Source organism: Colobus angolensis, unplaced genomic scaffold, assembly GCF_000951035.1.
Source record: "Colobus angolensis palliatus isolate OR3802 unplaced genomic scaffold, Cang.pa_1.0 Scaffold244, whole genome shotgun sequence".
Classification (NCBI taxonomy): domain Eukaryota; kingdom Metazoa; phylum Chordata; class Mammalia; order Primates; family Cercopithecidae; genus Colobus; species Colobus angolensis.
In genome coordinates this window covers 4232635-4246407 of record NW_012115644.1, presented here as the reverse complement: position 1 = coordinate 4246407, position 13773 = coordinate 4232635, and the positions used below count along the sequence as shown (strand labels likewise).

At 40.0% G+C, this 13773-nt stretch overlaps 1 protein-coding gene and 1 pseudogene across 4 annotated transcripts in view; one reads left to right on the top strand and one right to left on the bottom strand.

Moving 5' to 3' along the window:
• Positions 1–13773, bottom strand: part of EGF (epidermal growth factor) — a 100361-nt gene that overhangs the window by 64521 nt on the left and 22067 nt on the right. For all 3 annotated transcript variants that reach the window (XM_011945761.1, XM_011945762.1, XM_011945763.1), the window contains exons 2-5: positions 8756–8955; positions 6465–6646; positions 5832–6059; positions 4878–5080 (exon numbers count right to left, since the gene is read on the bottom strand). In XM_011945761.1, coding sequence (XP_011801151.1) covers positions 4878–5080; positions 5832–6059; positions 6465–6646; positions 8756–8955 — 813 coding nt within the window. The remainder of the gene's footprint in view (positions 1–4877; positions 5081–5831; positions 6060–6464; positions 6647–8755; positions 8956–13773) is intronic.
• LOC105514418 lies at positions 1622–2961 on the top strand (annotated as a pseudogene). Its single transcript, XR_001002175.1, has one exon. The product of XR_001002175.1 is annotated as a pre-rRNA-processing protein TSR2 homolog pseudogene (transcript).

Here is a 13773-nt window from a genome sequence, read left to right as displayed (position 1 = left end):
TTTCATCTAACCCTAAAATCAAGAGATCCACAGGCCCTACATCACAGGTAAAGAGCTCCTGCTTTCTAAGAGACTAAAACAATTTAAACTGAATCAATAATTGCCAAAGTAACAGTGCCCCTGAAATCAAAAGTCCTTTGCACTTGGAGTATGTGTGAAGTGCATCTTTTGGTCAGTAACCTAAGCCAATCTCCAATACCAATTGTCTTCCGGGTTCCAGGTTTATCTGTGGCTCTGCAGCTGGCAGAGGCTTTTCAATCAAATTCTATTACTTGCCACATTGTTTGGGACTGCTCTTTAGTAAATCATTGTAGATTTTCTTCTGAAATTCATGCTTTCAGTTATCCTATTTGAACTCCCTGTCACAGAGGCTAAGCAGTGAGGGGCTCTGAAGAGACAATATATTTATGGTAGAAAGAACACTAAACTGAGAGATTGATGATAGGAAATTTTCTCCCACATTCATCATTAACTAGCTATGTAATCATGGAAAAGATGATCTATTTCTTCAGGTTTCTCAATTACGAAATGAGTACAATTATTCCTACCCTTCCTGTCTCACAACATTGCTGTGACAAATCGATAAACTAAAGCCCATGAAAACACTTTGAAAATTCGGAGGTTACATATAAATGTAAGAGAGGGTGATGATGATGGCAGACATATCTCTAATTATTATGAATGGGACTCAGTAAACACTGGGACTCAGTAAATACTTGTTCATAATGGTTATCGGTTATGATTTTGTTGTGAGTCATCACCACTCAGACAATGAGTTGTACGTGAAGACAGCTTGAGTTGAAATTTCCCATGGAAGGTATGTGGCAGTGTATCAGATTCACTACCTTTATGTGTAGACGATCTACACTACTATTATGGATTCACTCGTCTATTTTATAGCATTGCCACTAGGTTGTTGCTATTTAATGTGGTGCTAGAACCCACAGTTGAACTGTTTCCCACAACTCTAGCTTTGTGAATTAAAGTGAGATCGCACCACTGCACTCCAGTCTGGGTGACAGAGTAAGACTCCATTTCAAAAAAAAGAAAGAAAGTAGAAGATATAAACAATTCTATCTCTATTTCTGCGCTTCAGAGAGCTATTTAAGGCTAACATTAAATCTATTTTAAAACCTTCTTGAAATAAAACTTTTACATAAAGGCGAGATGTTAGTGGCACATCATTTATGAGGTACATTGAGCAGCCTAACGATCATAACAAATTTTTTAAACCTGACAACCTTTTTTTTCTATAGGCCCCTTGTGGTATTTCACAAAAGCCTAACAACTTTTTTTTTTTTAATTTTAATTTGAGACAGAGTCTCACTCTGTCACCCAGTCTGGAGTGCAGTGGAGCAATCTTGACTCACTGCAGCCTCCGTCTCCTGGGTTCAAGCCATCCTCCTGCCTCAGCCTCCCAAATAGCTGGGACTATAGGCATGTGCCACCATGCCCAGCTAATTTTTGTATTTTTGGTAGAGACAGGGTTTTGCCATGTTGGCCAGACTGGTCTCGAACTCCTGACCTCAAGTGATCTGTCCACCTTGCCCTCCCAAAGTGCTGGGATTACAGGCCTAAAAACTTTTTAAAAACAATTACATGCTAAAGAATTCAGGGACCAGGGCCGGATAATGGTGGGAGCTGCAGAAGATGCGCTAGTTCTTTTCCGAGCTGGGGTCTGCGAGGCCCTGGAGGCCTGGCCGACCTTGCAGATGCTGTGCAGAATGGCTTCGGGGGTGTGCACAGCCAGGAGAAGGCCAAGTGGCTGGGGGATGCAGTGGAGGATTACTTCATGCGCAGTGCTGACTTGGAGCTAGATGAGGTGGAAGACTCCCTTGGAGAGCTGTTGACCAACAAGTTTGATACAGTTGTGGAAGATGGGAGTCTGCCCCAGGTGAGCCAGCAACTGCAGACCATGTTCCACCACTTCAAGAGGGGTGATGGGGCTGCTCTGAGGGAGATGGCCTCTCACATCACTCAAAGAAAACGCAAGGTCAAAGCCACTGCACTTAAAACAGCTAGCGAGACTGATGAGGATGAAGATGATGTGGACAGTGTGGAAGAGATGGAGGTCACAGCTCCGAATGATGGGGCTGCTACAGATGGGGTCTGCTCCCAGCCTGAACCCTCTGATCCAGATGCTCAGACTATTAAGGAAGAGAATATCGTGGAAGATGGCTGGACCATTATCCAGAGGAAAAAAAAAAAAGAGTGGGGATGATTGGAAATGGCTTTGGGCCCTTATTTGCTAGTTCTGAGAGTTGTCTGTAGGGTTTTGTTTTGTTGTTGTTTTTTTTTGAGGATTGCAGACCTGTGGACTGGTTACCCCATCTCCACCCTCTCCCCTGTTCCCATGTCTAGCTCCCTCCAGGGCAAGGAAAACCTAGGGTCCTTGGTCTTGGGGGTGGGGGGACCTTGTCCAGCACATTCCCTTGGGCCTTTAGTTAACATCTGAGTGACGAAGCTGGGTTCCCCAGTACAGTGTCTTTTGGGTGTGGTCATTGTGAGGAAGGGGATGAGTGAGTGTGGGTGTGGCTGGAGGAGGAGCTAGATGCCAGTGGGCAGGTGGATTTGGGGAGGAAAGGACCAGCAGCAGCAGAGGGGCTGGCTGGGTCAGGAATGGTGAGATGAACATGCAAATGGAAGAGAGAATAGTTGAAGATGTGAACGAAAGTAGCTCTGGAGCCTTTCCCTTACCCTACCCCCGACACATGCAACAGCTCTGTACCCCTGCCCAGAACTTGGAACCTCCCAGGAATGCTGCCTTCCTGCAGCCCAGCCTCCAGCCCTGGGTTCCCTCAGGAATTCGAAGACCTTGGCTAGGTGGTGAGCTTGGAAGAGTTGGGCTTTGTTTTCTGTCTCCTGTAACCTCTTTCCTTACTCTTTATCCCATCCCATTTGAGTTCAGGGGTGAGGCTTAAGATCTTAATAAATAATACCTTACAGATTAAAAAAAAAAAATTCAAACAGAGAAGACCACATTTAGAAGTGGAAATTTGGGACTGTGACTAGATTCAGTCAATCACTTATTCTTTTCACTAATATTTACCATCTAAAATTAATTAATTTATAAATATCTACTGTATATATGGTGGCTAAAAAAAGCAAACAAAATATACATGGTTTCCACCTGTATGGCACTTACAATCAAATGGGAGAGAGAATCCAAAGAAAGCAAATGTGTACATAGTTACACCTCATGATGGGTTCAATGAAAGGTGTACTATGAAAAAAGTAAGAGGTGAAGGGGCCTATTTTGATTGGCTTATCAGAGAAGACCTATCTGAGGACATGACATTTAAGCTCAGAACTGAAGAGAGTCTAAACCAAGGAAGAGTGGCTGCAAAACCCTAAAGGAATGAAGGAGATTAGCATGTTTGAGGAGTGATAGCAAGACTTGCACTAAATTCTAGTGAGGGCAGAGATCACTAGAGCAGGTTGGTCAAATATTGACGAGACCGGTAAAATGCTGAACTTCAACCTAAGTGCAAAGAAAAGCTTTTGACAGATTTTGTGCAGGAGAATGAATGGATCAGATTCAGAAAACAGAAGGATCAGTTGAGCGGCTACTATAGTAGGCCAAACAAAAAGTGCCTGTCTGTTTAGACTATGGCAGTGGCAGTAGAGAAGTGTACATTTGAAAAGTATTCAGAAGGTAGAATGGAATGGATTTGGTGTTAGATTAGAAATTGGGGGTGCGACAGTGGGAAAAATCAGAGATGGCCCTGTAGATCCCAGAATATGCCACTCCAAAATAGGAAAGATTGTTGAGCTTCGAACAATTAAAAAGAAATAGATATAGAAAAGCTATCTCTATTTGCCTAAATGCAAGACATAGATTTACGAAGACAATAGGTACCCCCTCTCTACCAGGAATCACAAAAGTTAACCACTGAAGACAACTTTAGATCCTTATGGCCTGGCAATGGCTGCAGAGGTATCTACATTAACAAGCTCTATTTTTTTATTTTTATTTATTTATTTATTTATTTATTTATTATTTTTTGAGACAGAGTCTTGCTCTGTCGCCCAGGCTGGAGTGCAGTGGCGCAATCTTGGCTCATGGAAAACTCCACCTCCTGGGTTCATGCCATTCTCCTGCCTCAGCCTCCCAAGCAGCTGGGACTACAGGCGCCCACCATCACACCCGGCTAATTTTTTTGTATTTTTAGTAGAGATGGAGTTTCACCGTGTTAACCAGGATGGTCTCCATCTCCTGACCTTGTGATCCACCTGCCTCAGCCTCCCAGAGTGCTGGGATTACAGGCGTCAGCCACCACACCCGGCCAAGAAGCTTTATTAACTAGCATTTAGCTGCCATTTATTTGCCTTCCCCCAACTTGCTGCCCATAGAAACTCAAAGTCCTTTTCCTCCGTCTTGTCACTTCTCTAAAAATTTACTGTTCTTTATTAAAGATACTATATAACCTGGCATTTAAAGCCACCTTTTTGAGAGCTACTAATTCCCCAGGTTTCTCCCATGTATATACAAATGTGCATGCTAATCCATTTCTATTTGCTTTGCTTTGCTTTGCTTTGCTTTCCTTTCCTTTCCTTTCTCTCTCTCTTTCTTTCTTTCTTTGAGACAGAGTCTTGCTATGTTGTCCAGGCTGGTCTCAAACTCCTGGCCTCAAGCAATCCTCCCACCTCAGCCTTCCAAAGTGCAGAGATTACAAGTGTGAGCCACCATGCCTGGACTTCTATTTGTTTTTCTCTTGTTAATCTGCCTTTTCTTACAGGGGTCTATTATAACTAAGAATATATGAGTGTTGAAGAAAAAAATATTTCCCCCCCTACAAGCCCTCATTGTCTGGCTCAAGCAGGTAAATGGGTGAGAACTATGTGTCAGGCCCCGCACAAGGTCAATGATGACTCACCACGCTCCCGAGCATCATCTTCTGCCTTGGGCTGTGCAAGTGGATGCACTACTTTCAGTTCACCAGGTGGTACAAATGATGGATGGAGGTTAATTCTAACCATATCCTTTCCAGTGTGTTTGTTGGCTATCCAAATTGTCCTCGTTTTCCATGTTGAATAGAAGACATGGTCACCAAAAAGGGACATTGCAAACAAATTGTGCCTAAAAAGCAACCACAAAAGAAAAAAGAACAATAGAATATTTGTTCCTTGGCTTATTAGAGTTTTACTTCATTTCAATTTATTGTCTAAGTTTTAACTACCTGCCTTTTCCATTGTTTCTCATTTAGGTTTAGAAAAGTATATTAAGTTTAAAATTTTATTTATGTCATCATACTCTGAGCTAATAAGATATAATTTCTAGCTCCAGATCCATTATCTCATTAATCTTTTAGTCATCCAATAAGTGTGATGAAAATGGGGAAGAACATAGGAACAGGGTAAGAATGGGTTTCTAGTGACATCAATTTCACATGACTAATTTCTGCCTTTTGCCACAAAGCTGGAAAGTCAGTTGCTGGCATGATAGCAAACCAATGAAATATAAAAATATATATAACACAATAATTCCAAAAAGAATAACTATGATCAACATGTGAGAACTTATTACGTGCCAAATACTCTGTTAATTATTTTTGTTTGTATTCATTTACTTTCCCTTCACAATAATCCCAAGAGAGAGATGCTATGATTATCCTCACATTAAGGGAAACTGAGGATAAGAGAAGTTATAGAACCTACTCAAAGTCACTCATCTAACAGATGAGTTCAATCTGGAGCTTGAACTCAAGTCTTTTGGATTCAAAATCTACGGCCTAAACCACTATACCGGTTCTGTTGACAAAAGTAAAATTAATTTATCTTGTGGACTTCAAATGACAACTGTTTTATTTTATACCAAGAGTAAAACTTACTGTGTTGGATGTTTACTAATACGGACAGAACCTCCATCATAATCACAGGAGCAAATAAGAGAATTGCTTCCTTCTCTGCTGTACTGAATCCAAAACAGCCGCTTATCAAGCACATCCAATGACACAGCTGTTATTTTCTCTGATGTCTCTAACAGAGACTTCACTTCCACACCATCAAGATCTGATCTGTAAAGGCTGCCAGCCACCTCTGAAGACCAAAATATAAACCTGAGGAAAAACACATTACATAGACACAAAAATGAATGTATAGTGCCTTAAATGGCCAACTCTCTCAAGGTTTCAGCAGCTCCTGCATAGGGCAAGTTTGACTGTTTTGAATGAAAATGTATTCAACAAGTAAACACTGCCCTATTGTAACATTACAAGCAAATTCAAGTTAGAAGGGGAATTATGCCTCTATAGCAGAAAACCGTGATACTTAGGAATATTTATGAAAGGATCCTGTCTCAGTTGAAATGCAGGCAACTGTCCGGTAGAAAATGGTACCTGTGTGCTACCAAAGAGAGCTTTGGTCTCAGTGAGAGGATCCCTTTGAATTTAAAATGTTATAATTCTATCAATCTTCTCTAGATTTGTAAATATATTTCAATGCCTGAATACAGCAGAATTTACCTTTCTACTGGATCAACTGCTATATTTGCAGGATATTTTAAAGCACTTAAAAGAACGTGGGAATTATTTCCTTTCATATCTGTTACTGTAATGATTCCTTCCTGTTGATTTGACCAAATAACTTCTTCATTTATCCAATTTATTGCCATTCCAGAAACATTTTTCTCTATATTACATACTCTCTGCAAAATCAAATTTTAAAATTGTTATTAATATTTCCCGATTCACAACAAAATTATGTTAATTGTTACATATAAAAAGTCTATTCTTTTAAGAACTTGTCATCTTTATGCATTTCCAAAATTGTTTAAATAATAAAGTAGTCACAGATATGGTGTCTTTGTTTTGATGTAGCATTATTAAACCTCCTCTGATCCCTAAGTAAATATTTCTGGAAATAGTATTTATATCATAGCTTTGAAACTAAAAATTATCCTACACACTATTTAAACTAGGCAGCCAACCATCATGTATTAATCATTTCAACTATAGTAATGGTGAAATTTTGATGCAACCGTAAAGACAGCTTATTCCATTCCATTTGCTGATGGAACTTTCCAGATCTTCAACTGAACTCAATTCCAAGCTTTGCAAGATTTCCTTGGAGTTTGAGCTTACAGACATGAACTTGATGAATTTCTCATTATGGCCTTTATTCTTCTGGCCCTCTTCCTCCAATAGGCCTCTTCCTTTCCACAGTCCTTCATGCCCTCACACTGTGACCAGAGTAGCAGGGCGTCTTTTTATGCACCTTGGGCTGTATTCCCAGCTCTTTCATGATAAAAATGCCCAACCAAAACTTTTTGTCTCTTAATTTCAGCCAAGGGCAGGTAAGCTGGTCTTCTTGGGGGAATGGAGGTTGCGAGGTGGGCAGAAGCCCCAATTTGTACTGTTGAAGATTTTCATGGTGTAAATATTCCACCATGGCTGACATTCAGCTACCCAAGTGACATGATTGAAATCAGAGTTGGGCTGAAATTGCATAATCTCATGAGCCTTTGCTATTTCTACATCTCATATAAATAAATCTAGCCAACTTATTTTACCATTGAAATAATGGCCAAAACAGCAATTACCTTTGCACCAACCAAATACATTCATAAATTAGCTCACCCAGGCAAATTGTTTGCATTTTAACAGTTGTCCTTTATAAGCAATGTTTTAACCCAAAGGAAGGAATATAGGGATGGAATTTTAGGCATCAGGCTGATCCCTTCCTAATGACTTGACATAAATTCACAGCTATTTTGTTTTTCCTTGTTCTTGATAGGAAACCCTTCAGATTCTTAGACTCAAGAGTTTGAAACTATACTACCACATGTCTGGAGGATAATGAGTAGCCATCCTTGTTAAAAGTGAGATTAGCAAGTATTGGAGCTGTGATAAAACAGATTAGCACCTAATTGAAGCTTTTAAGAATAATTGGAAAGAGAAAGATTTAGCTAAAAAACAAAAAAAATTGTGCACTTTGTGTTGAGAAATCAACTCTTAAAATTTCTCTAGTCACATGATCTTTGTAATCCATCACCGAATTGAGAGAAACATTCCTCCTGGGACTCATGTAAGGGTTCTACCAGCTAAAAAGAGAGATTAAGGATCTTTTGTATGTACTTGAAGTAAAGTACCTTGTATCTGTCATCTGCTATGTTATTTTTTTCCAGAGTGCAACCACTGTGAGAATATAAAGAAGAAAAGTTTTCTTTCTACATGTCAGGTGCCAACACCCATGATGGAGATTTTATACAGATAAAACAGGGTCTCTCAGCTTCAGCACTAACGACATTCGGGGCTGGATAATTCTTTATTCTGGGGCTGTTCTGCACAGTGTGAGATGTTTTGCAGTATCCCAGGCCTTTCCCCACTAGATGCCTTTATCGTCTCCACCTTCCTACCTCATCCACTTGTGACAACCAAAAATGTTTCCAGACACTGCCCATTGTTCCCTCAGGGAAAAATTGCCCCCCACCTGAGAACTACTGGGGTACCTTACAAATAGCAAGAAATAATCATGCAAATAATCTATCTTCATAAAATGGTGATCTGATTTAATAAACTCAGATATTTTCAAAATTACATTCATATCTTTACTTTCTCATTTTGGGGCTTCTGAATATTAATGTGTGAACTTATTCAATAATATACTACCACAGATGTAGATTAAATAAATGCCTATATTTGGCAGACACAATTTGAATTGTAATATAATTTTCATTTATCTATACATTAAAAATTCAATATATTTGTCAGCCTGTACAAAAACAGCTCAAACACTGCAGGTAATGGTATTTTACCTCTCGCCTTGACCCATTCAGAAAAACTCTTTGCAAAAGTTGTCTTTCTAAATCCACCCAATAGATTATTTTCTCTTTATAATGAAAATCCATGATCACTGAGACACCAGCATCCACCACCAATGGCTCATAATTGGTTCCTTCCGTGTCAATCCTAAAGATACTATTTCCGTGGGAGAAAATTAAGAAGGGTGCAGGACCTGGGTGGGAAGAAAGAGACCAAACTGTATACTTTCAATATTTTATCTCATTTAAACAAAATACTTCCCAATGATAACCAACACAAGCAGAAATAATTTTTAATTACTGGTTTTCTGTTTAAAATAAAGTCTACTGTATAGATAATAAAGAGTTCCTGTAGATATTCACACTTTATTTTGTAAATTGTCTTCTCCACAAACTGATTATAAGACATGAACATTGGTAAATTATGACAAATGAACTATCTGAAAAGAAAGACATTTTTTACTCTATCCATAAAATACCTTTTTATGTTCAAAAAGGAACCACCCACCATATACTATTGTGGAAAGGATCTATATAAGTGTAAAATTTAATTATGTAAATTAGAACTAAAATGACAGATATTATCATTTTGGAAATGGACTCCTTGGGTCTTACCTATGACCAGAGCCTTCAGCATAATGACCTAGAAGATGATAGTGAAAACTAAAAGGTCTTACATGGAAGCAGGAAAAATTGAAACGCTGTTTCAATTTCAGACTCCTATAAAGGTTCTGAAATTTTTTGACCCTGTTAGCTTTGCCACATAAATACAGGATGGCCAAATAAATTTGAATTCCATATATATTGCATGAGACATACACTAAAAATTTGTTCTCTATTTGCCTGAAATGCAAATTTAACTAGGCACTTTGCATTTTTATTTGCTAAATCTGGGTGGTGGACCTCACTGGATTTCTTGGTGCCTGTAAGGCCTTGCTTGGTACCCTAATCCTGTACCTGGGGTCCTCTCCTGTTCTAGGTGATGGCCACCTATCAACTTTGATGCCCCAGTATTCAATATCTGCTTGGGAACCTGATCCCTTCTTGGGAAACCTCACCACTAATTACTGACAGACACCATACACAGCTTGCCTTTGATGCTCTGAGATGACACCAGAGGATGAAATTCGTTTCATCAAGTCAAGTTAGTTTCCTTGGTCTCTCTCTCTTGACCAAGTGTGAGGAGGCTTGGGCCACTCTGCCTTTAGAAAATGACAGAATCACTGGGGTGAGTGGGGAACAGAGGGGAATTCTAACATATTATTGCTTCTGTGCTGGGCTTACTCCATTCTGTTTTATCATTAAAAGTAATGCCTTAATATGACTTAATAAATGTGTTTATTGTAAGCATTGAACAAAATGATGGGTTAACATCGTTTTACTCAGGGACTATGTTCTAGAGTCAGAAAACACTAATTCCACTTTGGAGAGTAAATTGAATTAAAGCTACAAGAGGGTTGGTGCTTCCTAGATGGCTGAATAGGAACAGCTCAGGTCTACAGCTCCCAGCAAGCTGGACGCAGAAGACAGGTGATTTCTGCCTTTCCAACTGAAGTACCTGGTTCATCTCACTGGGACTGGTTGGACAGTGGGTGCAGCCTACAGAGGGTGAGCAGAAGCAAGGCGGGGCATCGCCTCACCCAGGAAGTGCAAGCAGTCAGGAGATTTCTTTTCCTAGACAAGGGAAGTCGTGAGTGACTGTACCCAGAAGAACCATACACTCTTGTCCAAATACTGTGCTTTTCCCATGGTCTTTGCAACCAGCAGGCCAGGAGATTGCCTCCCCTGCCTGGCTCAGCAGCTCTCATACACATGGAGCCTTGCTCACTGCTAGCACAGCAGTCTGAGATCGACCTTGGATGCTAAAGCTTGGTAGGGGGAGGGACGCCGCCATTGCTGAGGCTTGAATAGGTAATTCTATGCTCACAGTGTAAACAAAGAAGCAGGGAAGCTGGAACTGGGCAGAGCCCACTGCAGCTCAACAAGGCCTATTGCCTCTCTAGATTCCACCTCTGGAGGCAGGGCATATCTGAACAAAAGGCAGCAGACAGCTTCTACAGACTTAAACATCCCTGCCTGACAACTCTGAAGAGAGCAGTGGTTTTCCCAGCACAGCATTTGAGATCCATTAACGGACATACTGCCTCCTCAAGTGGGTCCCTGAGCCTGTGTAGACTGACTGGGAGACATTCCCAGTAGGGGCCAACAAACACCTCATACAGGCAGGTGCCCCTCTGGGACAAAGCTTCCTGAGGAAGAATCAGGCAGCAATATTTGCTCTTCTGCAGCCTCCTGGTGATACCTAGGCAAACAAGGTCTGGAGTGGACCTCCAGCAAACTCCATCAGACCTGTAGCTGAGGGGCCTGTCTGTCAGAAGGAAAATTAACAAACAGAAAGGAATAGCATCAACATCAACAGAAAGGACATCCACATCAAAACCCCATCCGTAGGTCACCAACATCAAAGACCAAAGGTAGATAAAACCACTAAGATGGGGAGAAACCAGAGCAGAAAGGCTGAAAATTCCAAAAACCAGAATACCTCTACTTTTCCAAAGGAACACAATTCCTTGCCAGCAAAGGAACAAAACTGGACAGAGAATGAGTTTGATGAGTTGACAGGAGTAGGCTTCAGAAGATCAGTAATAACACACTTCTCCAAGCTAAAGGAGCATGGTCTAACCCATTGCAAGGAAGCTAAAAACCTTGAAAAATGGTTAGACAAATGGCTAACTAGAATAACCAGCATAGAGAAGAGCTTAAATGACCTGATGGAGCAGAAAACCACAGCACAAGAACTTTGTGATACATGCACAAGCTTCAACAGTCAATTCAATTGAGTGGAAGAAAGGATGTCAGTGATTGAAGATCAAATTAATGAAATAAAGCAAGAAGACAAGATTAGAGAAAAAAGAGTGAAAAGAAACAAACAAAACCTCCAAGAAATATGGAACTATGTGAAAAGATCAAATCTACATTTGATTGTTGTACCTGAAAGTGACAGGGAGAATGGAACCAAGTTAGAAAACGCTCTTCAGGATATTATCCAGGAGAATATCCCCAACCTAGCAAGACAGGCCATCTTTCAAACTCAGGAAATACAGAGAACACCCCAAAGATACTCCTCAAGAACAACAACCCCAAGACACGTAATTATCAGATTCACCAAGGTTGAAATGAAGGAAAAAATGTTAAGGGCAGCCAGAGAGAAAGGTCGAGTTACCCACAAAGGGAAGCCCATCAGACTAACAGTGGATCTCTCTGCAGAAACCCTACAAGCCAGAAGAGAGTGGGGGCCAATATTCAACATTCTTGAAGGAAAGAATTTTCAACCCAAAGTTTCGTATGCAGCCAAACTAAGCTTCATAAGTGAAGGAGAAATAAAATCCTTTACAGACAAGCAAATGCTGAGAGACTTTGTCACCACCAGGCCTGCCTTACAAGAGCTCCTGAAGGAAGCACTAAACATGGAAAGGAAGAACTGGTACCAGTCACTGCAAAAACATGTCAAATGGTAAAGACCATCGATGCTAGGAAGAAACTGCAACAATTAATGGGCGAAGAACCAGCTAACATCATAACGACAGGATCAAATTCACACATGACAATATTAACCTTAAATGTAAATGGGCTAAATGCCCCAATTAAAATACACAGATTGGCAAATTGGATAAAGAGTCAAGACCCATCAGTGTGCTGTATTTGGGAGATCCATCTCATGTGCAAAGTCACACATAGGCTCAAAATAAAGGGATGGAGGAAGATCTACCAAGCAAATGGAAAGCAAAAAAAAAAAAAAAAAAAAAAAAAAAGCAGGGGTTGCAATCCTGGTCTCTGATAAAACAGACTTGAAGCCAACCAAGATCAAAGAGACAAAGAAGGCCATTACATAATAGTAAAGGGATCAATGCAACAAGAAGAGCTAACTATCCTAATTGTATATACACCCAATACAGGAGCACCCAGATTCATAAAGCAAGTTCTTAGAGACCTACAAAGAGACTTAGACTCCCACACAATAAAAGTGGGAGACAGTAACACCCCACTGTCAATATTAGACATATCAACGAGCAACAAAATTAACAAGGATATTCAGAACTTGAACTCAGCTCTGAACCAAGCAGACCTAATAGACATCTACAGAACTCTCCACCCCAAATCAACATAATACACATTCTTCTCAGCACCACATCACACTTATTCTAAAATTGACCACATAATTGGAAGTAAAACACTCCTCAGCAAATGCAAAAGAATGGAAGTCATAACAAACAGTCTCTCAGACCACAGTCCAATCAAATTAGAACTCAAGATGAAGAAACTCACTCAAAATCCCACAACTACATGGAAACTGAACAACCTTCTCCTGAATGACTACCGGGTAAATAACGAAATTAAGGGACAAATAAATAAGTTATTTGAAACCAATGAGAACAAAGACACAATGTACCAGAATCTCTGAGACACAGCTAAAGCAGTGTTTATACAGAAATTTATACACTAAATGCCCACAAGAGAAAGCAAGAAAGATCTAAAATCGACACCCTAACATCACAATTAAAAGAACTAGTGAAGCAAGAGCAAACAAATTCAAAAGTTAGCAGAAAACAAGAAATAACTAAGATCAGAGCAGAACTGAAGGAGATAGAGACACGAAAAACTCTTCAAAAAGTAATGAATCCAGGAAATGGTTTTTTTGAAAAGATTAACAAAATAGATAGACTGCTAGCCAGACTGATAAAAAAGAAAAGAGAGAAGAATCAAATAGACACAATAAAAAATGATAAAGGGGATATCACCACCGATTCCACAGAAATACAAACTGCCATTAGAGAATACTATAAACACCTCTATGCAAATAAAATAGAAAATCTGGAAGAAATTGATAAATTCCTGGACACATACCCCCTCCCAAGACTAAAGCAGGAAGAAGTTGAATCTCTGAATAGACCAATAACAGGTTCTGAAATTGAGGCAATAATTAATAGCCTACCAACCAAAAAAAGTCCAGG